Here is a 26,876-nt window from a genome sequence, read left to right as displayed (position 1 = left end):
CTTTATCAATTTATACCATACAAAGAGCTGAGAACTACCTTCCCTCAGAGTGCTGAAAAAAAACCTAACCTGACAAAGCAGTGTATTTTGAAACCCAGGTTTAGAAAAAGAGCTGGTTTCTGGGTCAATGAGCAGTGAAAATGCAAACTGAGATCACAATGTGGCATGAGAACCCCAGACTCCAGCATGGGCTTAGCGTGCCTTCAGAAAAAGTAATTTTAGAGACATCTAGTCCATCAGTTTCTCCCCAGGACTTTTATTCTTTGAGTGTAGGCAATATGTGTTGACATTTTACAGATGTCTGGACAGCAATCACTCTAAGAAATGATCTCAAAAGTACGTGGGATAAGATGTATTTCAAACTAAATATACAGTGAAAAAGTTTTCCGCAGAATTTACTACTAGTTAATTTAATGGAAATTTTAAATAAAAATATCTTTCAACATGAAAATATGAAAAGTTTATTTATTTCCATAGGCAACCTAATTCAGAGTACAAAGTGATGTGAATTTCTCAAAACTGTCACTGTACCTTTTACATAATTTTAAAGTAACTGATCTAAAAGTTGATACAAGAATAAATTTGTTTTTGAAGAGTTGTCCAATAAACCAGATATATACTAATGCCATGCTATGACAGTTCTATTTATGAATCACAGCTGACACTACAGTAACATCACTTTATAAATCTCATGAGAATTTTAATATTTTACAATCAAAACATTAAACTGCCACTAATACAGAGACTGTACAATTAGACAAATAAACAAATATTAAATATTTTGCACAAGGCCTGAGTTCACTATAACATATTTTGATTTACAACTTCATCTCAGAAATCTGTACAGCAGTTAGAACTCTTTCAAAGAACTTACAGACAATACAACTTCAGAGCTTATTTGTCATGTTGATACAAGTGTGAGGCCTGGAAGGTAAGAGGATTTGGTGTATGAATCCAAGGTTTTACTGCTTTGTGTAACTTCCTTGCAAAGCAGTCAAAACCTAATGGAAACTAAGGTACATGACAGGACCTCACTTGAAAATAAGCTAACTCATCTGAAAATTCTCCAGATAGGTTTCCTCACAGTCATTTCAGAGTAAAAGTTCACAATGAGTATATAAAATGCAGCATATCTCTTAACAAAGAACAAAAAAGGGGTCACATATACAACAGGGTACTTCTTCTGTATTCTCCCTCCCTGTATTTCTTTCATTGGAAATGGCACATATCAGCATCCCCACCCATGCCCAATAGAAAACTCCTAATCATTAACAAAGGTCACTCTAAAGTCCAAAAACTTCATTGCAATGCAAGATCCAGTGTTCATAATCTTATGTTTTAAAAACTTTCTTTTTATGCTCAAGTCACATAGGCATAGGCAGATTAAGCACATACATTTATAATCGATAACACAAGAATCATATCATTCTTAACCTGTATGGAAGCTTGATGGAATTTGATTAAAATCTAACTTGTCATTTAATTTTTGGTTTTTTTGGTGCAATTGAACTGAAAAATCTAATATCATATAGTCTATACACACACTTACCTATCTACAGACACAGATAACATTACAATAGGGGCTAGCTATAATACAAAAGTTAGCATACGTTTTCCTTACTTTAAAAGGCCATTGGTATTTATTAAGGTTCCACATAAATGTGAAACAGTTGTTGCTAAAAAGACAAAACTTAACAGAAAAGTTTTAAAGAATAAGGCTTGAAATGTTGTGTACTTACGCATCCAAAAATCCAGCCTTCTACTTGGGGTACTCAGCACTTGTGTAAGGCTACAACTTCCCCACAACACTTCTTAGAGAGAGATCACAGAATCTTCATTAAAACAAACTAGGGCATTCTACTCACATTCCCACTAAAAAAATTTCTTTCCACATCTCCCAAATAATTGGTGCACTCCTTTACCTTTCAAAAGACTCCTCTGGTACTGCTGTCTTCCTGCATGAGTAGGTTCCATGAGCTGTTCTGTGCCTTATTCACACCACTGGCGTGATGAAAAGGAACAGAAAATCTGCTCCCTCCTCCATCCTTGAAATGACACCTTTGCTGTTTCTCTCCTCCTGAAAGAGTCAGAACTACGGGCTTCTAAGCTAATCTGTAACTCAGTAGTTTTAATGTTCCTCTTCATCAGCCCAAACAGAGAAGGTTTTTTGAGCCTCTTTAATACAATCTTTCCCTCTAGCAAGATTAGTTTGTTTTCCAAGACTGAGTTTTCAGAGGATATTTTTGAGACTCTCATACTTAAAACCAAATGGAACCAACAGTTTTAATATGGCAAACACTTCTGTTTTGGTGCAGTCACGTTCATTTAGCATAAACCAGAGCAGCCAAAGCACAACTAATGCACATATGTAAGATGTGCAGTTGTTTTCACTTCTTTTCTCCTTTTGTGGTGAATACAACAGAGATAAATCAATCAAAGAATAGGAACTTACTCCCTTCTATTTACCTCACATTTAAAATTAATGTAAATTATCTGGGCTGAGCACTTCAGCCCACACTCTGCTATAATTTCCACAGTAGAATAAAGGTATGCTCATAACCCTGCTGGGCTGTCACGTTTTTTCCTTTAACTTAGGTTGACTAAAAAGGGCAGAAACTTAGTGTACTTTACAGTCTTGTTCAAGGCATTGTAAAAAAGAATTTATATTTTATCAGGTTACTATTTCAGTAATTTGTAATTCAGCATTTGTAATCTCTTAATCAGATACCTATTTCAAACCTCTGTTCTCCATTTTATTTTACATTAGGGCTAGGCAGACCCTCTGCTTCAGGTCAAGCTACATGTAACACTGCTTTCCGTCCAAGTCCAGACACAGAAGGCTCCTGGAATATGCACACTCTTTCTCAAACAACTTGGATGTGAAGCACAACTGCTGTTCTCAATCAATGGTATTCCCTCTGGCCACAATATGAGTCTTCCAGCCTCTTGCAGGGCCTCAGGACAATCACTTGCAAGTGGATCAACTGGACAAGGCTTCCTAAAATCTAATGTAGCGGGAGCTAAGTGGCACATGGCCATGGTGACTTACCTCTTGCAAGTCCTCTTTCCTCTAAGTAAAGAAGAAATAATTAGAGAACTTCACACACACAGTTTCCTGACACATTGAGCAGGAAGCATCTACATGGGAGAGGGATTTGACTTTCTCATTTTAACTAGTTATCCTTTATTTTTAATTTTTAAGTAACTGGAAAATTTCATTATGACTTTCATAAAGCACTCTTTTCAGTTTTCTTTATTGTTGCTATTCTGTTTTGCTCATTCTGAAAATTGCAGCAGACAAGAAATCAAAATTGTGTTTCAAATATAAATGTAAAAAAAATCCTATTGCTTGAGACAGATAAAGACCTTATTCCATCATACTACCAGTTCATACAAGAGCCTTTTTTAATTTGAACTTGTAGGATTTTTTTTGACTTTGTTCTTACAAAATAGATTATGTTCTTGTGTAGCCCATGCCAAAAGCACATACCCTAAGCCCACAGTTTAGGAGGTCTAGTATATGAAATCTTACCAATATTTTCAGTTAATATCCCCTCCAATAAGTTAAATTAAAATCCAGTTCTGAAAAGCCCCCAGTCCAGGGAGATCAGTGACTGAAACCCTAGATCAGTAGACTGGTATTTAAGACTGCCTCTGCCATAGATGTATTAATCTAATACATTGTAGAGTCCTATGAGATGTTGCTTTTAATATAAACTTATTTTCCAAATAATTTAGAGGAATACAGATTCAAGTAATTCTCCAAAGGTTTGCTTTAAGTTATCCTAACAAAACACAACTTTCAAGAGTTGACATAAAAGAAGACATTAGTGTAACAGAGTATAGAGAGTAACAGCAAATTAACTTAAATAGTTTAACAGTTCTGATATTTTACTTAAATTTACACAGATCTCTTAATATAACCCACAATGTTTACCATGAATATTAACAGCACATAAGCATTACAATGTGTTAGGGATTGTTTTCTAGACCACAACTTCATTGGTCCCAGGTGTTGTAAAATAATAGGACTAAGGCAGCAGCTGTAATACATAAATTGATTCTTTAAGAAATATGCTTAAATGATATTACTGCTTGGAACTGTGGAAATATAATAAAATACAAGTCACATTTACAGCATAAGGCCCTTTGGTTTCTTAAGCAGCAGATGAATGAACAGGTTCCTCAGTGAAAGGCTTTGAAAAATAAAGCAGGTAGGCTTTCCGTAAAAAAGGTAACTAGTTCTTTCCTTCTCAAAATAGCCATTTGTAGTCTTCAAAATATTATCTAAGAAAGCTCTTGAAATTCTTAGGAAAGAAAAAGTTAAACCCCAACAGTATTATCTGACAGAGCAGAGATTCCATCATGGGCAAGCTGAACATACACCTTCTGGGAAGTAGAAGAAACTACTAATTGGATTTCTGGAGAGCTTTATTGACTGTAGAGCAATACAATTAAAAGGATCTCAAATACCTGTGTATTTACCATATTTACTACAGAGATTACAAATCCATATTTGAGAACTCACTTCATGTCAATCTATCCTTCATAACGACTTGAGTTAAAACAAAATTAAATAGTTCATTCTAGTCATGGTAATTTACAGCAGTCTGCTTTTTCACACAACCATGTGTAACTTGTATAAGGCAATCCTTTTCCATCTTCTCAATTGAGCCAAAAATTATGGATTAATTCAAGATATTTCTGTGTAACTATATAATGTGTGTTTAGTTACAGAGAACTGTTTAGTTACACAGTTGTGGCAGTCAACATGTGAATTTTACAGAGAACATTGATTTTGTGAGGTTTCATATCTACCACCATTCTTTTTTACACATCAGTTATAAGTGGTATCAAATAAGCCAAAACACTGAAATATATAATAAATGTGATGAAGTCACCACATGTATTTTAAAATCCTGTTTAAGTGGTATGTTGCTTTTGCTATGGGGCTTGTAACAAGGATCTGGCATTATAAAAGAGATTGTAAACAAGCATGACCTTTGAAGCAATGTTCTTACTCTGTCCCAAAGTTGTACAAAATTTTAAAACAACTTCTCATGCCTGACGAATCTCGTAGTTTACTACCACATTAATTATAATTATATAGATAGAAAAGAAAGTCAAAATATGCTCTCTTAGCCTCTTTCACAGTTATTGGTTAAGAGTTCTTTCTATATAACGTGGCTATCGAAATTTTGGGGCCAGCATAAGAATTTCCTTTCTTCAAACCATCATATGGCAAAAATGACAGTTTGTGCTAAATTCAAGCAACATGAATTAATTGTGGAGGGCTGCAATCATTAGAATCATTATACCCTAAGCCTTTTTGGTGAACCTAAGAAACAAAATGTTGTACGAAATTTCATAGGAGTTGATTGAGTACAGCTCTGATTAATTCTGATATGCTTCTTTTTCAGTTGTATATATGCATCCTACATTCATTGTTCTCATTTTCAGTAAAGAGACAGGAAATCTTTAGCAGGTAAGATGACTCTGCACTTACATAATTCCACTGCAGTACCAGGTGAATACAACATCAGCCTTTTTTCCAGTGCCAAAGTCTTTACTTTGGTGGGCTGAAAGTTTCCCCAAATCGTGCTTTTACTAATCAAAAAAAGATGTTAATCAGCTTACCCATGATCCAAATTTCATCAGTCTTTGAAAGAAGAAAACAAAACATTTTACCCAAAAAGATCTTTTAAGTCATTACTAGCTGAGCTGCTGTTTGTCATTGTGTTTGCTGGCTGTGCAAAGTTCTGAGGAGAAAAGAAAGGATTACCCTGCATACCAAAGCCAGGCTGTCCCATCATGTTCATCTGAGGTCCCAAGACTGAACTGCTTGCATTCGGGGACCCTGGTGGTGGTACAAACTGATTAACCCACTGGCTTGATTTCTGTTGAGCCAACTGTTTCATGCTAACTTTGGGTTTCTGAGGACCAAAAAGATTATCTAGAGCAGACATATCTGGGGGTCTGTTTTGTTGTGTCAGCGGAGAGACTGCAGATGCAGCATTCATAGGACTGTAATTTGGCATACTGGCAGTTGGTACAATGTTCATCTTGGTTGCTCCTGTTGCACTTGGACCACTGAAGAAATTTTGAGTGGCGAGACCTGCTCCCATACTGAATCCAGCAGTCTGAAACCCCATATTTGTATTTAGTCCATTTGTCATATTTCGCTTTGTGTTGTCAACAGGTGATGAAAATCCTATTCCAACACCCATAGAAGGAACAGAAGAGAAGCTGTTTGCAGATGCAACTTGACCTTTGTTGATAGGATGGCTAGTCAAAGATGACATATTATCTATCAAGGTATCTGTCAAGTCTTTTGTCTGCAAAATACATAAAATGCAGTTAAATGGTCTTCCTGTACAAACACTCTCGCAACGCTTTTAGGATTGCTCCCGTAGAACTGGCATTAATTTTTCAGAAATCAGGATTTACTGCATGGAATTGGGCAGAAAATCTAATCATACACAAGAGAAATTAGGTTTTGTTCTTTGATACTTAGAACTAATTGTTACACAGCTTTAATTTGACAACTAAGACTACACACAAAGTACTACTCTGACTATCTGCTTTCATGCCCCATTCCTATCCCCAACTCCTTTACATATTTACTTAATAAACTCTTCAGAGCAAAACCATTTTAGTATGTCCTTTTTCCTTATCTAGAACAGTGGCCTTCTGATAATAATGATACCCTTGGAAACTCTTGGAATATTGCTAATGAAGCAAATGCCAGGCATGCAAAAATTTAATTTAGTTTTTCTCAGCTGTGCCATTGTACTACCAGAGAAAACAAAAGTGACTCAGAGAAGGAAAAATGCTAAAAGCATCAGAGATCCAATGGAAGCAGTGCAGTAGCTTGTTCTTTCTCACCTGCTTCACTGGAGGTGTTATTGCAGTTGCTTGTGGCTTAAGAGGTTGCTGGCTTTTCAGTTTCTGTGCCTGTTCTTGTTCTTTAGCTAATTTTTGCTTCTCTTCCAGTGTAAGTGATGCCTTTAAAAGGAAAGGTACTGATACTAAGTTGCAAAAAAACACGGTGATTTGTACATTCATATTTGTATTTCATAAATAGCACTGTCATTTCAATACAGGGTAGAAAAATACAATTATTTAGAAACAAAAGACACACAAGAGAAAGGGAATAAGCACAAAATCTATTATAACATTTACTACATTGCTAACAAGTACTTAAAGCAAATAAACACAAGAAATTTGGGTAGTCTCAAATAAAAGAGACATATCAACAAAACCACTTGAGCTTTGTCTTCTTAATATTGGGCAAAGAAAAAGTGTTCTTCACAGTTTTTGTTTTTATATGGTTACTAACTTGATATAGAGCTGCAATTGACCATGAAGTTGGAAAGGGAATTTTATTTTTAGATTGCTCAAGAGCCTTTTCAGGATTTTAACTCTATTTTTGTTAATAATGAAGGATAAAATAATAAAATCATTCCCCCTTAGTCAAAAATCAGTTAGAGGATTCAGATAACTAGAAGTGAAAATTATAAAATATATAGATTCTGGGGAGCCATTTCCATAATTATTAGTATGAAAAGAATTATACAATAGTTTATGCTTATGTTTACTAGTCTCTCATGTCATGTTTTTCTCTGCGTCTTGTATTTAACCCCATACTACCTGTTTATTTTCACTTAACTTGGAACTTTACAGTGAATGTTAATCTCTGCTACTACATGAAATTCTATATTTTATCTTCGTTTCTCTTTGTAATTTTATCAGAAATGTCCCCAGTTTGATTTTACTACCTAAATCCAGTGCTGAAGTTTCATTGAAATCTATAGTTAAGGAAAAAGAAAACTACCACAAATTTATAATCCTAACTGCTGCCTACTTTGTACGCAACTATTTTCAAGGAAAGGCTTCTATGGAAGTTCAAGGATATGATTTGAACATTTTTCAGTGGACCTGCACATGTGACTATGTGTAGTGTTCTGCTATACAAAAGCAGTTAGTTTTTCTATTAAAGCTTTAAAAAAGGTAAATATTTACACACACTCTTTTTCTGCAACCATATCAGCCTTATATTAGACAGCTGGACATAACTGAATTGCAAAACAAAGCAAAGCCCACCTTCTTCTGTACTGATGACATCTCATTTTCTTTACTATCAGATCCACTAGTTAGAAGGTCAGCACCACTACTATTAAATACCTTGTCGATCTGTTTAAGTTCAAAGAAACAAAACTTCATTATTTGAAATACTGTAAAGAAAGGCAACATAAATATCAACTAAGTAATTTTAAATTTCAAATTTCTATTTGGAAGTTACATAATAAAATATTGGTGCTTACCTGATTGCTTGTACCACTAGATCTTGCCTCTTCAGACACACTCATTTGGTTAGCTATATCCAAAGATCTACATAGTGCAGAATATATTACACAAAGATAACTGTGGAGCCACACACTAATACCAAAAAATTTCATTATGAGACCACTGTCATTTTTATATACAGCCTTTAAGAGACTGGGAAATGTTACTATGATAAATAGTAAAGGTCTCCTAACCATTTCACGTGGTCTTACTTCCTCCTTTTGAACAGAATGACTCAGACTTGAGATAGTCCAAGTCCAAGTCCAATTGTCTCAGAAATCTCACCTCGTATCAGACTGCATAAAATAGCTCTAAAAATCTTAAAATATCACAGCCTTCTAAAAGGCTGCAATGTTTATGTTTCTCCAGTATGGTTTATTTCTCAGCAACTAGAGGAAAGCAAGTTAGCATACAGAAGCGAGGCATAAACAGTACTAGCAGAGCTCAATATGAACTTTCACATTTAATTAATTAAAAATTGTTGACTTAAAATAATAAACTGTAACTGAACTGTATAAAGGGATTTTTTTCTATAAACCCACTAATATCACAATATTATCATCATTTTAGGACTAGTAAACCTTCTGACAACTGTGCTTACTTAAGGTAAACCTCAACCACTGAACTAAGAACTGACTAATCTTTTTATTGCTATGGCTAGAATTTTCTAACATTCCAAAAACAATTGACTTCTTCTCTAATGTAAACATGAACACTTACTTCTGTTGCTCTTGCATGACATGAAGTTGCTCAAGTTTTGTTTTGTGTTCTGCCTCCAGTCTGTTAAGCATATCTTTTATAACACAAATAAAAGAATTGAACTGGAAAAGAAATATATAATAAGTTTGGATTTTGGAGAGATGGAATTCTAGTCAGGTATAACTTAACAGGTAATACCTCATAAAACCTACAATATATAATGTCAGAAACTGCAGATTTTTAAATAATTTATCACCTTTACTATCATGCATTAGATACAAAACTACAAGCAAAGTGCATACTGGGACAGGGAAAAATATATTCCACTAAATAAAAAAAAAAAAGGTGACAATGCAGACAAACCCCTCACATAGGAGTACTACCAGATTAATTTTCAAACAAAGCAAACAAACCTACTAGGTATTCCCTTTCCAAATATTTCATAGCAACATAGTATTTAATTTGAATTCTTATTATGTTAGTAGCTCACTGCTTTTGCAGGATATTTGGAAGGTGATAGTATTAATTTTGAATTTTATACCAGATCACTTAAATATACAGAAAAATGACACGCTTTAAACATGCAAATGCAATAAAACTTGAAAAGGTTTTGGTACTATTTGCTTTCACTACAGATACAGACATCCAGTAATGTATGAATTTCTCATGACAACAGTTTAAATTTATTCTTTAATAATTAGGAAGTAGAAGCATGCAAAACACTCATGTTCCTACCTGATTGAGATTAAGATTGTTCTCGATACTAAGAGGAATCAGATGGGGCAGTACTCTTCCTGCAAGCTGCTCTTTGGTAATTCCCAACTTCTTGTGAGTGAAGGTACATTTGTAAATACCTACCATACAACAGCAAAATGGCAAAAATTGTTAAGCTTAGTAAACAATGTGAACAAACTCCAAGTAACGCGCTCATATATGTACTGATCACCTCAACAATCACTCTGTGCAAGCAGGGACAAACATGACCAAGAGACTAAGTACCCCTTTACAACAGGAACTTATAACAGCAAGAGGCTTTGCTACAGTTCAGAACAAGAGGATGCCCAAGGTCATACTTTGCAGTTATGAAACCTGTTATTAGTCAATGTATTGTTCTGTCCGATTATCTGAGAATATGCATCTTTGAATAGATCTCGTGCAAATGAGTTACCACAAAGTGACAAATTGCCACTGAGAAATCAAGCTGTGTTAACTAAGGATATGTTCTCCCCTGGCATATCAAAGTGGCTAGGATTAACTATCACACTGCTCTCTGATAGCATTTTACAAATATTGTTACCTAGAAGTATCTGACTGTGGTACACTTGGGATCAGAAATCATGCGTAATCTTTATCTATTCTAAAATCTCTGGAAAAAAGAATACTGACAGGCATGAGGGCACAGTGTTAAGCCCACAAGTTCTATAGTGTTTCTGACAGGAAGAATCCTTCTGCTTAAACAGTCCAGCTCTTGTGGCAAACACTGAACATATTAGCATAAAAGACACAGCAGCTTTCTTCACTTTCTATGGTAGTAGAACAGAGTAGTCACCAAGACAAAGAAGGTATGAATGACATACAAGAAAGATGGTATTATGATTCTGGAGAAAAGGACTGCTAGGGTATATAAAATTGATTTCAGCCCACCATTTCCAAACAAGGGTTCACTTATTCACTGTATCAGAGTAGAATTCAGTAATAACATAACTAAAGTAAAAAACCCAGTGTCCCTCTTCTTAGAGAGCAAATATAAGTCAAAGTTGCAAGGATTAAGGGAAACAGGCAGTTCTAAATCAGTATAAATAGATGCCGTCTTACTGATTTTGAGCAAATCAAAATAATGCTGCTATCACATATTATTACGGTGTTTAATGAGGGCTGATACAGCTCAACTGTTACAAATGATCTTACTGAAAACACTTTGTTGTCAGTAAGAGAAATGGTCACTGTCCTCCAGACTTGGCCATGAGGCTGCATCTCTTTCTTGGCTGTCTCTCTGGTCATCTGGTCTCCTTGAGTGCATTGAAATTGTTAAAATCACCCACCCTGAGCTAGGCAGGCACCAAGTGACACTAGGAAAGCACAGCTGGGAGTGAGGTCTCAACAAGCCATTAGGTTTTGTTGGTCGTTTTGTGAGACTTCACCCAACTCATGTTCCATTTCATTGCAAAAGGCAGCACTACTTGTTTAAACATCCAACAAAATGAGTCTAACAAAACCTGCAGTAAAGAACAGTAGATTTGTAGACAATCATTTATAGTATCTGACATGAAAGAGCATCTGAAAGATGACAGATGACACACTCTTCTGAGGAAAACAGCTTCTCTGGCTCTGTAGAGCATACAGTCCATAAGTGTCACAGCCCAAGAACTGCAATGAGTACTCAGAACTGCACTGGGCCCTGAAGACTAAAAATATGTGTCCTAGTGTCAGATGTACCTGCAGTACATAAGGTAACTGAACAGGGACATACTTAAGAACCAGAAACAGGAAGTTTTAAATAGTTCATTTTAGCAATACACTATGTAAACATGATCAATGAAGAGGAAGCTCTCAGATTTACAACATGAAAGAACAAAAGAGGATAAGGTAGGAAGTATTAATTACCTAAAATTCCCATGAGCACTGCAGGTTCCTTTGATGGAATTTGTTGTAGAAAAGGTAAAATATCATCAAGCACAAACCATTTATCCAAGTACTCCAAAATCTTGCCTAAGCACACTAGTGAGTTTACCCGGACCTGTGAAGTATGATGAGAATTAAACAAACTCTTCATTATATTTTTGTCCAAGAAAAAAGAACAACCTTACAAAACTCAGAAGAAAACAAGTGCCACTGAAACTACCACCTTTATATCTGAAAATTCAAGACAAGTTTAAAAAAATCCTTTTGTGTCACAAAAGTAAAACACATATAGTTACACAATGCTTACAAAACCTTGGCTTTTCTGCATGACAAACACTGTCAATGTATATTACTGTGGAACACACTTCAAAAAATTTTACAGTATTATTAACACAATAAGTCGTTAATAACTTCAAAAATTGTTAGAGTAAAGAAGTAAATGGCACTTTTGCATTGGTAAAAAGTAGTTTACAAGATTTAAAAAGAGAAATCAGAGCACACAGATTGGATTTTCTTTAAAGACACAACAGCAGAAAAGCCAAAGTAATTAAATGTAACAACATTTTCTGAGGACTAAGAGATAAAATTACTAGGATACTCACAGCAAGAGAAGAAGTCTGCAAACATGCATTTTTAATTCTTGGAATTAATGAATTTTTCATTGATGGGTAATCTATTAAATTGGCAAACGTGGGAATTATGTTTAGGCAAAGTTCCTACAAAAAAAATTCCATACAAGTTTAAAAAGAAACATGCACATTTATTATAAAATTAGTACTAATTTTACTCAATATCCAAGCTAGTTTGAAATGCCTTCTTAAGCTTTCCTTTTAAGGACATATGTTCCACTAAGCTGCCCTTAATCTATCAGACTCACTTGAAAATAGCTAGAATAATAAAGCATCATGGTATGTATACAGGAACTTGGAAATAGGCTTTAGAAAAGAGAGGATTCATAAAACCATAATAAAGTATTTGGATAGCAAGAATATCTTACATTTTCAAAAACACCTTTATATAAAAACCAGCTTTTATTACATCAAGCTAACATAAAGCAAGCAAATTTGAATGAGTACTATCAACAGCAGTACAATGATAGTTGAAAAACAAAAGAGCATGTCAAGAATAAACATACTTCAGCAACAGAGAAAAAATAAACACACAATTTCAGCCCAAACTCAAACACAAGAGACAGTAACATTAAGTATGCTGCAAGTAAATACCTGAGTAATAAAACTACTGATGCAGAAAAAACTCATGCCAGGTACTTAGAAACAAAAAACCTTTCTCCATAATATTGCAAAGGCAGAAGTCACATCTGATTATCCAAATCCTTCTTTAGGAAATATTTTGTTTCTTTAACTCCTCCTCCCACCCCTGAATGTTTTTGGGTAACTGGAAGCCAATTCCAGTAGAATGATTAAAAAAACCCCAACAAACAGATGAACTTCAGAAAGACAGAGAAAGAATAAAGAGAAAAATCAAAATACATATACATAAAAATGTCACCAGAAGGTATGTTAATATGATTTTACAGCAATTCAGGTCTTCCAAGGTAACTGTCAGTACAGATGTTCTTACCAGAAGGACCTCAGAATAAACCACCTCTCACTGACAGGTAAGAGTATGCCTGCCTGCATAGTTTCTGCTACACAGGCAATGGAGTACAAATGCATATCCTACTTTCTGCTGTTGTGGCTAGTGAGATTTTAAGATAGGAGCATTAGAACACCAGTCAAGTGGTTACCCCCTGGAATATAAGGCAACTAAATTTAACTTTCTTAAAACCACATTTTCTTTAATAAAACACTCATCTCTTTCAACGTATAGGAATATTACACAGCTTTATCTTTTTTATTTTTTTCCCAAGTAAACAAACATGTGATTATATAAAAAATTGGCACATCAGCTGGAAGAGAAAAAATATTTTAAATAAATGTTTAAATAAAAATATGTAATTACTATACCTGGATCTGAATTGAAGGTGCTTCCAAGGCTCTATAAACCATTGGTAGAACGCTGTTCTTTATTTCATCTGCTGGAGTTTTGGTTAGAAGTAAGTCCATTTTTTGCAGGAAGATTAACAAAATCTGTTAAAAGAAGGACAATTCAGAAGTTGAAAGTTTTAACTCCAGAAGCATATACTTACAACTTAAAGTGTATTGTATCATATCATAAAAACTTCACAAGTTTTCTTAGAACTCAGTAAATGTCATCACTTACCATGTTGCTTGCCTGAAGGCATGGAAGACAAAAAACACTTTGACATATTATTGCATTTTAAAAAGAGCAAATACAAATCAAACAAAATATGCATGTTCTAGACTGACCCCTCTAAAATAACAAATCCAAATAGCTAAGAAAGGAGTTCTTGTTTCTATTTACACTGTGGTCTTTTGTAAAAACTCACCCACAGATGAATCTTTATACACACATCATTTACGAAAAAACTAAACTTTCAAAAACCTATTGCTCAGATTTCTGTCCTCAAAGCACTTGATCACAACTCCATACATAAAAGCTGTATTCCATGTGCCTAGAATAAATAGGGATGTAATGAAAACAATATTACAGCTACTAGATGGCCACAAAATGCCTTTATTCTATTTCACATGGAAATTGTACATCATAAAATAAAAAAAAAAGTCAAAAAAATCTCACATCACATTAACCTAAAAGATAACACTAGAATAGCACATTTACATAGCGTGATTCACCTTTCTCAGGCTTAGCCATTTAAAAATTACCCACTATTTTAAGTCACTCATCCAGGCTCAGTCTCAAATAGAGAGTCTGTAACACATAAGATTCAGACAGGCAAGACAACTTGCTAGAGATGACACTGAGTATCCATTGATATCCGGACTCATTTTAGAAAACAGGTTAGACTAGATGGATGAAGTGTGTTGAATGGAAACAATGCCAAGTATTTTATAGGAGGAAATTAGGCTTAAATTTTAAGTCTAAAAATACATAGCAATCAGTGCCTGTATGTCAAATAAACAGAAGCATCAAAGTGTAGAAACAGAAGTACATCAAGACCACATTACAAATTTCCCCCATTTATTTCCCTTCCTTTACAGGGTGTTGTAAGTTTGCTCTGGGCTACCTTCTCTCACCCCCCACACAATTGATACAAGTTGAGAGAAGGTTTATGAAGACAAAAGAGATCTGATTTGGGGAGAATAACATTAGGATTTATTACTAGCAAGATAAAAACTAAAGAACTATATATATACAACAATTCTAACTAGGTAAAAGAAATATCCCTCCCCCCTTGTATCAGTTCAGGAGGAGAAGCAGTCTCTTCCGTTTCCAGAGCTACAGGTCTTTTAAATAATTTTGCAGCACTCAAAAGTTCTTCTTCTATTATCTCTAGGGCAACAACTCTGATTCATTGCAGCTCTCTCTTTTCTATGTCAACCTCAGGGCTGGGCCTACCCCCTCCCAAGCTAAGACCAGAGGCTGGGTGGTTACCGAGGCCCTGTAGGGTCTTCCATGGACTGCAAGGAGACACTTGCCTACCATGGATCTTCACCACAGGATCACAAGGGATAATGGCTTTTGAGTCCACCTCTGTTTCCTGTGGGGTTGCCTCACGAGAGACAGTCTTTGATGGACATCTCTAACGTGAGTCTACCTTTCGGGCAACAGTTCTTCCATTCTCTGCTGTCCCTCAGGGTCACAAATTCAGCTGCACCAGAATGGATCCTTCACTGGGATCACCAGATCCTACCCAAGCCGACTTGCTTCAGTGTAGGTCTCTCTCTCTATGGGCCACAGGTCTCCAGCAGGACTCTGTTTTATCTAGGCCTCCCATGTAGTCACATCTATTTAATACACTCTGCTTCGGCATGGGCTCCTTCATGAGCTGCAGAGGGGGGGTTTTTGCTCCCCAACAATCTTCCACAGACAGCAGGGATTTTTAGTTTTCAATCTCTTCCCTGCTGAAGGGAGAGAGAGCAAAAGGGGGAAAGAAGCGGTTCCCCCCCTTTCACAGCTTCTCTCTTCTCTAGTTGCCAGCTTTGACCTTGGAGGCTCTGTTAATCTCTCTGCCTGGAATTCCTTCTGCAGCATGTCTTGTCCAGGCAGTCCTTCTCTAATGATTTTTTTTTTTCTATTCTCTTACAGGAGAGAAGGGGGGCTTCAGTGCCACACCTGCCCCTGGCCCAGGGTCAGGGAAAGGAGGGGGGCCCTGGCCCACCTGGGGCCTGCCACCTTCCAGGGTGAAAGTATCAGACCTCGACACAGGGAAGAAAAACAGATTTTTATACCGCAGCTAATATATGTTTTCTCATTGTATATTTACTATTTCCTAAGCTGCACACATACACAAAATCATTCATTCATTCCATGAAAATTGCTCCTGATACAATATCCCCATATTTGTGATGAAGTGGGTACAATGGACAAGATAAATTTTAAAGTAAGATTTTATAATTTTCTTCAATATAGAATTTTTGTTTGTCCTAAACTTGGCTTTTTGAAACCTACATGGGCTCACAACACCTCTTCATCTCTAACAACTCCATAATACTGTGGAATTACAGTTTCTATGTTAGTTACATATATAGCTTTGGAGAAATACCATTTGATTGCTTTTGCAAATTTGAAAAGAATGTAAATGAAACCTCTTATTTAACAACTAGTAAATCTCCTCTAAAATAAGAATCAAGTACTATACAGTAACTTAGACTTCACAGAAGCAGTTCAGCTCTTTTCCACTGCCTGTCAATGTTTTTCATCTAAGATAAAGCTGAATCATTTCTCTCTCTACTTGTGTTTAACTAGCATGCAGTTCATGTTGTTCCAAAGAACACCTTTTATTTTTAGCTTTTAGGGTCATATTCATTACTTTTTATCTACTTAGGTAGAAACTAAGATGCTACAGCCAAAGATTCATATACACCATCTAATAAGCAAGTAGCAGCAGTTGCACTCTAAACAATAATGCATCTTCTATTAGTGCAGAGCCCAGTACTTCTCAGGGTACACTGTGGTGGACTGAATTAGAATATGGATTGACAGCACATCCTATGCTAACTATCCATGGATTCCTGCAAATATAAATTAAGGGTTTGTCTGGGTAGCTATGCCAGAGTAAGCTACGATGTTAATTTACAGCACACATTACTCCACACTAACCCCACGAGTATGATATAAATGAGCAGTTTAACTAAATATTTCATTTTCATATTATAAATTTCCTCATACAACGACATTGTGAACACTGACTAACAATTTCTTCACACTGAATTACAGTAGCTTCCCTACGATATGTTTATTTCCTAACCCAAGGATCCTTTGAAAGTCAAGCAACAGGCCCCTCACACAAATCTATATCTCAAGACAGCATTTGGAAGAAACACTGGCATTCTCTGCCAGTCCCTCTCTAGGAGTTACAAACACACAGAAACTTTTCTGCCTTGCACAAAGATAGTCAGACCTAGAATTCTATTCTCTAGCACTCTGAACCTTTGTATTTCCTTCTCAAATTCCTGATAAATTAATTTTGAAAACATGACTTAGATTACTTAAAGAAACTTCACCATATTAAAAAGACCACAGGAATAATAGTTGAATAAGCCATGTAGTACTCAGCATTGAAAATATCAATGTAAGAATTTAATACATAGTATCTACATAGCTACAGAAAAACTTGGCAAAGCTCACTGTTTATGAGCTGACCATAAGTTTATATTTTGCTTCCCTCATTTCTCAAGACATAAATCAGCTTTTGTGTCCATTATGCTCCTGATAAAACTTTGCTACAAACTTTTTGCAGTGAGGATCTTTCTCACGAATCTAATGTTAAAGGCAGCGAAACACAGTGTTACCCTTCAGGATGACATAGCGCAAATGAGATGTTCACTGACTTTTGGTTGATTAAATGTTTACTTTTTTCAAGACAACAACAAAGCTAACACAAAGCCTCAGTGTACCAAAAGTAAACAGCACTAAGTAGTTCAAATTTTCCAAGGTATTCTCAGTTAGACAGTTGCTCCCTTTCTCCCCCTCCTCAGTATAATGAGAATTCTTTGATCCAGTTTTCTGAAACCCAGAAATAAAAAGTCTACTTGTTCCTTTCTATGTTTACCTTGCCCTTTAGGTGCTCTTCCAAGAAATAATGGCATAAAGCAATAAACCAAGGTGAGCTGGAAGGAATGCATACGTGCCTTTCCTCTGTGAAGGCACAATGCCTAACTTAGTGACAGAATTCTCAGGAATCATCATGCACATGGTGATGATAAAAAGTTGCAAATTTTTGCTCCTTTACAGTAACAATTGTGTCTTACTACTTTTATGCATTTAGACTACAGTGAAAAGAGTATAATTATCTTCACATATCACATTTGGCAAACAGAATTAAACAAATTTCACAAATTCGTGCACAACCCTCACATAAACACTCTTACTATCATGAGTAAACAGCAATTCTAAGAGAGTGTTAGTTAAAATTTTTTCATCCCATGATCCCAATGTCAGCAATTTGGACACAAAGAAAAAAAAAAATCACAGGTTCAGCTACTCGTAGAATATATGCAAATATTATACTGTACAACTTGCTCAGATAAGCTAGATAAGCGATAAAATGCTTACAAATATGTCTTCTACAATCAACCAAAACCAAGAATTAAGTGGTACATTAAATGTTTCCTTTTTTGCTAATCTAGTCTCGTTAGCAAATTCATCTGAAAAAGCAGAGGCTTTGTGTATTTCCTGGAAAAATCTATTTTGCATGAATCAAGACTGACTGGTTGGAAAACTACAGACAGGTTGGGCAATGTGTGTGAAGCTGGAAAAGGCAAATAGAGCAATTAGTAATTTTTTCAGAGAAAAAAAACACCAAAGAAAAAAATTCTAATCTGAACAGTATTAGCATACCTGGATTGGTTCTTGCTGCTTAAAAACAGGACCAAGATCAGGCAGAATGAGCCTGACATATTCCTCTTTGGTGCATTCCTCAGCGATTAGGAGAACATTAGGCAAGACGAAGGGTACCATATCAGGATTCACAAATTCAGAAGTCAAGCAAGGTAAAATTCGCTGAATTATAACACGCTAAAACAACAACAAAAAAATACAACAAAAATCAAGTGTGCATCATGCTGTATTGCACTGCAGTAAGTCACCATTGTGCCAGCGTAGCAGTTTCTGTATCAACCTGATATTTACAAAAAGCAGACAGACAATTTTCAGTTTAGAACTCTTATTTTCACAGTATACTGCAGCTAATTTACACTGTGCTACTTTTCTTACTTTTCTCTGTTAGCTCTCAAAACGTAACTGGAGACTTAAAGAACTGTGAAGCTCAACAAAAGGCAATAAACTGTACAGAAAATAGGACTTTCAGCCACATACGTGAATTAAGAAAACCTTATTCTATATGCTTTCTTTTAAAAGAGCCTTTAAAAAGACACTAAATAGATGCTATCACCCCCAGAAAATAATCCCTTTTTCTGTTCCCCATCACTCAATGAACAAACACATAATGATACTAAACTTCCCAGTAAAACTCCAGGTACATTCCCTAAATAGGATTTTGTTGATGAAACAGGTATTTGCACTGTGGATGTCTACTGCAGAGTCAGACATCCTTAAATGCTTTTCAAGTCAATAAACAGAAATATACAGTTCAAGGGCACAGTCACTTCCCTCATAAAACATACTTTGAAGACAGGAAAAGGAAAAAAAGAATGCCCTGAAGATGATTAGCTCAGTCTGTGCCTGTCTAAAGCCAGGTGAAATACATGCCAAATTCAGAACAGCAACCATTTCTGATCAAAGTAGAAAATCACTAAATTAGAAGAGAGTATTAAACATGAAGTCTGATTTTTGCACTGTGTAGTGCAAAACAGAATTAAAAATAAAGAAATTTAATGCAATGGTTGAGAAGCTCAGTTATTCTATTAGGGATTAAACTACTACTATTTTTCTTATCACATATGCATTATGGTTTATGTAAATTAAGGAATACCAGAAAAGGAAAAGGAGCCAGTCTAGACATAGTGTCTAACAGCACACAGAAGAAATCCATACTGACAGGCCTTTGAGATTTCTGGGCACTGCCAGCACAAGAAAGCACTTAGTCTATTAAGGAAAGGAAGCTTTAAACTATTCAACATTAAAGTACTGCCTTGCTACAAAAAAAAGCTGAAGTAATCTCACTGGGAGAAAAGGCAGCAAGATGATTTCAAAGACCTACGATTACATCTGGAAACAAAGGGAAAGCCTGCTAAGTGGAGCGAAGACAACTTGCCTTTAAACTGAGGTGAACTACAACAGGACATGCAAATGATGGTTCCTCACACATATTGATAGCACAGTTTGTCATTTTCCATTTAAAGCATTATTTAAAGCTAAGAAGTATTTCCAAACTAGTTGTTTTCTAGTCTCCCTTTCTTTCCTACAGTTCTGTTCTGACAGTCTCACTGCAGTCAACTGTGGTACAATGCTAAAGAAATTCCAGCTTCCAAAAATCAGAATGCTAATAGATGTTCACATATTTTCTAACTTGCTATTTCAAGACATCATTCAGACATACCTTAGGTAGTTTTGGCAGAACCTTTGGTAGTCCTTTAAAAAACTGTGATTTCTGCAGGTTATCCCTTTGAAATAATGAATCAAAATATTGAAGTGTCATTGCTCCTACATCATCGAAGAATGGTATCTAAAGAGAAGATTAAAAGTTTGTGACCTGGAGGGAGATAACACTGACACTGCTACAATAATTCCTAAACAGAATCATCTATTTATATTTGCAATGCACTATAGAAAACCTTTACAATGACATGTCTGCAACTAAAAATAAGTACATTTTTAAATACCAAGCAGTATAATATTCACAGATACAGGCTGATTAAGACCGAATTTTCCTGCTATTTTGCAAAAACCCATCCATGTTATGTGCATCTAAGTTAACTTATTGTATATGAAATAATGTTTTGTCTACAGAAGAATGTAACAAAAAGTAAAAACTTTGATTAAAAGGAATAATTATGCTATTTAATATTACAATAAAGGATTACTTATTAGGTCATAGAGATCTGGCTACCATCCCTGGAAACTCCAGGAAACCCTGGAAGCTCTAATATCTCTACTCTACAATTCAGTGTGCAGTGTATCTGTGGCAAAAGAGACTTAACATCTTTATAAAACCATACTGCTTAATACAACCATTTACACATTTGTTTTATTCCTTCAGACGAGAGTTGATACTGGAGAAATATTTGCCAACTCCCTCACTTGCCATCTTTCAGCATATATGCTGACAGAATCCATTACCTGCTCCCTCTCTCTTCTTCATTCACTATTTCTTCCAACTGTTAAAATAGTGATTTCTCTCTCTGTATACAATCTTTTTATAGGACAGCAAAAGAATAAAATTGTTTAGCAAAGCAAATCTATAAACAGGAACCTGAAAGGCTATCAGATATAAGAAAAGGGGTATAAGACAAAGGAAGAACCACGCTTTTCAGTTCTACTTTCAGATAGGAAAGCAGAGCCACAGTTTGTCAAATGAAAATTTACATTATTCTACTTGCAATTAATTTCTGAATATACTTTATTCTTACTTTATTGATATTTAAATCATAAGCCAAAAGTTAATCCTTACATTTATTGCCCTTTATAATTTTAGCATTTTAAAATCCTTCCAATACAGTTTTAAAGACTGAATTGTATAAAAACAGAGCATACAAAAGCTTCCAACTGTATTGAAAAGGAATAAAACAGTGTTGCAATGAATAATTATTCTAAATTCTGTCTCAGCACCTGCTTTTTCTATATAAATAAAGGTCAGCATAAGGACACCTTCTGACATCAACAAACATTATTTCCGAAGTAGTTCAAAAACATTTAATGTTTCAACTAAAACGATTAACAGAAAACACTTAAAAATAGCTCTACACATCAAACACTATTTTCCCTCTATCCTATGACTACTTTATACTCCATGAACTGACCTTAGTCATTTGATCTGCGTCTGGTCTGACCGCTGGAGCTACATTTAAGAGTAGCTTTACATGTTCACGCACCTCCTCTGGTATATTCTGAAGAGTATTGGAGCTTAAACGGCTCAGCTGCGTAAGTAATTTAAGCACATGCACCATGAAGTCAGAAAATCCTGTATATAACTATTTCCAATATACAACAGGACTATACTTGATAGTTTTTCTACCCACATCTTTGATATCCCTCCCTTCTCCCCTCCTATAACCCATTTGTTTCTGAGTCTTCATAGTCTTCTCTCTGTTTCCCAACGGTCTAGCTGTTTCAGGTCCCACTCCACTATTTTCAACTTCCCACTGCCACTGTTGTTCAGGTTATCAGAGAACACAAATATGGAATCTTTTAAACAGGCAAATGTCACTATATGAGGTGTTGTCTACAAACATTAAAACACAGGGTACACAGCTATGGCAATGGGCACCCAAGGAAGTTACGACAAAGGCAGGCTGCATATGAATGAATGGACATTACGTCAGCTGATCCAATAAACTGTTTAAACCGTGACACTGTCTTCTGTTAATACCCAGAGTCCACAAAGAATGTGAAATACTGATAGCTATGAGGATACCAATGACAATGTCAAGTGATCAAATCACTCCAAACTCAGCCCTCTTTCAATGGTCCTACATAGGTATTTCACTGCCATGTGTTTTATATTGTTCACTTCAACAGGTAAGCATTATTCCACAAGACCAGTAATCAACAGGTTTACAGAGAAATCAGATGAAAAATGCAATCTGTAGTTTACAAAGTTGGTACATGTAACCTTCTCTAGACATACTTTTATTTTCCATTTTTTCTAGGATTCTTTTTTTCTTGGTCTAATGACAGTATGCAAGGCAAGATACCATTATTAGATGGTTTACGTTGAAGCACTGATACAGTGTTCTATATATATATTTAAATTTATTTTAAACCAGTAACTTTTCAAATATGAAAATCAATTAATAATAGTCACAAACAGAACAAATACCTGATCCAGCTGTCTACTAAAGCTTTTATAAATATCTTGCTTGTTGACCTCAAAAATTGGTTTCCCTTTATTAAACACTGCATACATAACAGCTCCTAGAGAGTACATATCACTGGCTGTCTCACAGCTCACAGACAAAATATATTCTGGTGCCAGATATTCAGGATTTGGAAGACACAAAGATGGTAAATTTGGATCCCATTCCTTACAAGGGAACTTTGGCTACAAGAGAAGAAAAGTAAAAGAAAGTACATTTATTAGGGATTTTTAAAGAGCATTTTCAATAAGAAACTCAAGCAGCAAAAAATAATTAAGCTACTCAAATTCAATTATGAATCAAACAGAAACAGAGTAACTGTTAAGAATCTCTGTCTGTAGCTTAGAGTGATTAGCTGACGCATTTAAGTCTGAATATTAGAGCTGGGAACTGTAATGTAAAAATCAAAGCACTGCTGTAAGAGAGAAACAGGAACTATGATGGGAATTCATTTTAGGAGGTAGCAATCAGGCACTGAGCGGATACAACAGATGATAATTAGGTAGTTTTGCATGTCATCCAACATGCAGGTGAGCACAAGTGGCATAGGCCTCAGCTTCTGTCTGAAAGCACCACTAGTCTATTTTGACTCCGCTGAGCCAACTCAGACTCTTTTTCTGTGATGACCAAATGCAGCAATTAAATCCAGACCTGTGCCATATGTTCAAACTTCCTGCCAACAAAATACAGAGGTGAATATTAAATAAATGATTCTGTACTGGAACGCCAAGGTCATGAAACTGGTTTCAGACAATGATCTGAATTTGAAATTTAATGATGATAAATATAAAGATTATTACCTCCTGTTCAGATGGATTTGTTGATTGGATGCAAAAATCAAAGCCCATAATTTTCCATGCTCCACTCTTATTCAAAATTATATTTTCAGGAGTAACATTTCCATGGACCATTTTCACACTACTATGCAAAAATGACAAGCCTTCAGAAACCTGTTAATAAAAGATCATTTTATTTCACCTTAACTATTTCCCCAAACATCCTGTAAGACATTTATAAAAATTCTGTTCCTATGGTCACAATTAAATTCATAAATTAACTAAGAAACAATTTTTCATCACTATTTTAGCCTATAGTCTTACAAACTATGCATGAAGAAAATAAAACACAGATGGGTAATTAGCAGATGAGATTACTAATGTCCATTAACTATCACAGCATAAGTGTGGTGGTGCATTCCCCTCTCCCCTCAGGCCACATTATCATCTCAGAAGAACAAAAATGCTTTACAAAGTTAATCAGCATATTCACCAAACAAAACCTGGGAGCTACTGGTTCTCCACAGAAGGTAAAGTTTCACATACAGGAGAGACAGCTGTAGCGTGGACATTTATAGGGAAAATAAATATTAATTGAATTTTGTATTTTACATGTCAGAATAAGCAAAAAAGAGTACCAACTTAGAACCTCCAGTGTTAATCCTCTCTCACACTTAGAGTGATCAGGGCACTATTATCTCTCACCTTGCAATTATTTGATTTACTAGAGATAGACAAAACTCTGTCAGTTTACAGACTTCACAAAAAAATTATTAATACTGAATGCACATGAAAATTGTAAGGACAACCTGTCATACCTGAAGTAAACCATATTTGGTCTCCACATCATAAAGTTTGTATTCTTTAATATCAGATGGTAAAGGAGAAGGTAGATTGTCCCAGTTGCCAAGAACATTAGCTAAACTTGCACAGACTGGTTCTGTACAAAATGCCAAGCAATCCCTGTATAGGAAATGCATTAAAGAATTTCTTGTAAGTAAATGTAATAAGACTTCTGATTGTGAATAAAGAACCATGCAAACATCATATTATATGTTACCAGTGCACTTGGTGCTACCAAAAACCATATTATATTTCAGGTTTTGGATTCTTATAATACTATACTAAAGAGAAATATATCAATATCTTAACTATTAAAAAAATACTAGAATTAAGTTATTCTCTAACATTCACATAAATCACCAATGATACACACAGTGCTTCAAAAAAGTTTTAACAAAGGAAAGATATTCATGTTCTGATTCAAGAAGATCAAGCAAGTAATTCTTAATACTATTAAGACTTGTAAAATCAGGTTTTTAACTGTGCCTAAAATCAACATGTCCCTCATTGAAGCAATACTTAATGTTGTCAGTGATCAGAAACAAAATTAATATGATATAAAATAGCACCTGAATATTCTTTTACTTTGCAAAGCAGTAAAAAAGAAGAGCTGCAAACACAAATACGCTTGTTGTATGAACTGCAGTTTGCATTTGAAGTGACTATTTCTAAGTTGTTTTACCGATTCTTTTTGTCATGTAAAACTTCTAATCTTGTTTATGCATTTTTGTGTCAACTGTGTTTGAAGCAAACTTCTGCATGTAAAGGAGACACATAACACTGTGCTTCAGAATTCCAAATTTCAAAATTGATCCTGAAACCAATACGTCTCTGTTCCCCAAACTCCAACAGAGTCATTCTTTATATCCACATTCTTCATACTGGTCTGCACACTGGTGAAGGCCCTGGACAGTCATTACAACTCACTTCCTAACTGTTTGAGGTTTTTTTGGAGAAAGCATTACATGGATGATAGCACACATACATGCTTTAAGAATGATTAATTCATGAGAATACTAAATACTGCATCAGTATGAATACAGAGAACAGACACCCAGTAACAGTAACAAAGACATATTTTTGAATATAAAGTTGCAGGCAAGAACACAGAGCCTAAATTTTTGTTCTTTCCACAAAAATATCACAATGTCTCAGCATGGATCTACCACATACTTTTTTAGTATTTCAATAATTAACAAGCTTGGCCTTTGAAGTAAAATAAGGCTGCTGAAACATGCAAACCTTCTATTACTCATCCAGATTTTAGTTTTATCTACCGCTTCTCTAAAGGAAAAACAACTGAAAAGTAAAATATATTGAATCGTAGGTGTCAGACAACCTGACAGAACTTCTTTGCTTGATTTCCTCCCTACCATTCTGTTAATGACATACCTTTCACATGTCTATTAGCACAACCAGGGCTATAAAAGTTGTTTCTGTTGAAATCACAAGGAAGAATCAGAGCACAGAAAGACAATGTCCTTCATTTTCAATCTGATTTCAGCTTTACTGCAGAGCTTATACATTTAGTTATGGTTGAGGGCATGGATGATAGAAAATACCTAGGGAACTATTCAGTGGTTTTCATAACAAACTCTGTGATTACTGTTGTTTTGAGGGAATAAAAAGATAAGTGTTTATTTTCTGCTTTAGCAGCTAATTAAAGGGTCCAAACCAAAGTAATGGAAGGCTGCAGTAAATCTAATTAAAGTAACTGGATATTGCAAAAGCTGGTGTCTTACAGTGCAGCTTCTCTAACAGTTCCTGAATAATATCAGAATGAAATTTATAGTACTATAAAAAAAAGAAAGCACTTTAAAAATAAAAAATGATGGCCAGAACCACATATGCTTTTTATAGGGAAACAATGTAACAAATTGAATGTCTAGTAAATTATCTGGGACTCCTCACACTACTATTTTTAATCAGTAGCAACAATATTATGAGTTAACTTTCAACTTGTTTTTTAATCCTTTTCTCCAATAACAAATTAAATATAGATGAATATTTGTTACCAGTGTTGTCAATGGAATTAACTGACAAGTTGCAAGTAAACATATTCATATTAAATATTTGGCATAAATAAGGAGTTATTCATTATATTAATGCATGGAAAGACCTATACATCCTTATATATAATATATAAATATAATTATATTGAATACCAATAATTTGTAGTAGAGACATTCTATTAATAGTGGGAAAACTACCTACACACTAGGGTCAGAAAGATATGGTCTTTCTTTCTTTATCTATTTCAACTATGCAGGTACATCAAGTATCCATTTGCCCCATAAAGGAGGAATAAAGTGTTCAACAGTTCAACACAACTATATGTTACTTGGAAGACACAAAAGAAAAAGACCAAATTAAGGCTCTCCAGAAGGAGCCCATGACAGATTTCTTCAAAAATAAGTGCTCTGGAAAGACCTGAAATTGTAAAAACATCTTGTAGCATGCTTGCACAACGTTACACCCACAAATATTCTAAGCAAACCTTTCTTTTACGAATCCCCTCCAAAAACTGTTACGTCACTTTCTAGCACATCAAGCAACTGGACAGGTTTTG

The 26,876-nt window shown here is 35.1% G+C and overlaps 1 protein-coding gene across 2 annotated transcripts in view; it reads right to left on the bottom strand.

Annotated features, from left to right (window-relative positions):
- Window positions 1-437: 437 nt before the first annotated feature.
- SCYL2 (SCY1 like pseudokinase 2) overlaps window positions 438-26,876 on the bottom strand; it is a 37,717-nt gene continuing 11,278 nt past the window's right edge. The window contains exons 4-19 of one of the 2 annotated variants that reach the window (XM_050324012.1): window positions 24,283-24,427; window positions 23,489-23,638; window positions 22,652-22,873; window positions 21,633-21,749; window positions 20,213-20,338; window positions 18,553-18,729; window positions 13,891-13,902; window positions 13,635-13,757; window positions 12,270-12,383; window positions 11,650-11,782; window positions 9,781-9,899; window positions 9,067-9,167; window positions 8,325-8,391; window positions 8,104-8,193; window positions 6,886-7,005; window positions 438-6,335 (exon numbers count right to left, since the gene is read on the bottom strand). In XM_050324012.1, coding sequence (XP_050179969.1) covers window positions 5,685-6,335; window positions 6,886-7,005; window positions 8,104-8,193; window positions 8,325-8,391; window positions 9,067-9,167; window positions 9,781-9,899; window positions 11,650-11,782; window positions 12,270-12,383; window positions 13,635-13,757; window positions 13,891-13,902; window positions 18,553-18,729; window positions 20,213-20,338; window positions 21,633-21,749; window positions 22,652-22,873; window positions 23,489-23,638; window positions 24,283-24,427 — 2,467 coding nt within the window. In that variant the 3' untranslated portion in view covers window positions 438-5,684. The remainder of the gene's footprint in view (window positions 6,336-6,885; window positions 7,006-8,103; window positions 8,194-8,324; window positions 8,392-9,066; window positions 9,168-9,780; window positions 9,900-11,649; window positions 11,783-12,269; window positions 12,384-13,634; window positions 13,758-13,890; window positions 13,903-18,552; window positions 18,730-20,212; window positions 20,339-21,632; window positions 21,750-22,651; window positions 22,874-23,488; window positions 23,639-24,282; window positions 24,428-26,876) is intronic. The other variant, XM_050324013.1, reaches the window with a different exon arrangement.

This window comes from Myiozetetes cayanensis, unplaced genomic scaffold, assembly GCF_022539395.1.
Source record: "Myiozetetes cayanensis isolate MyiCay16 unplaced genomic scaffold, myiCay2020 scf3, whole genome shotgun sequence".
NCBI classification, from domain to species: domain Eukaryota; kingdom Metazoa; phylum Chordata; class Aves; order Passeriformes; family Tyrannidae; genus Myiozetetes; species Myiozetetes cayanensis.
Note: the sequence above shows the minus strand (reverse complement) of the source record. Positions and strands in the feature narration are given on the sequence as shown.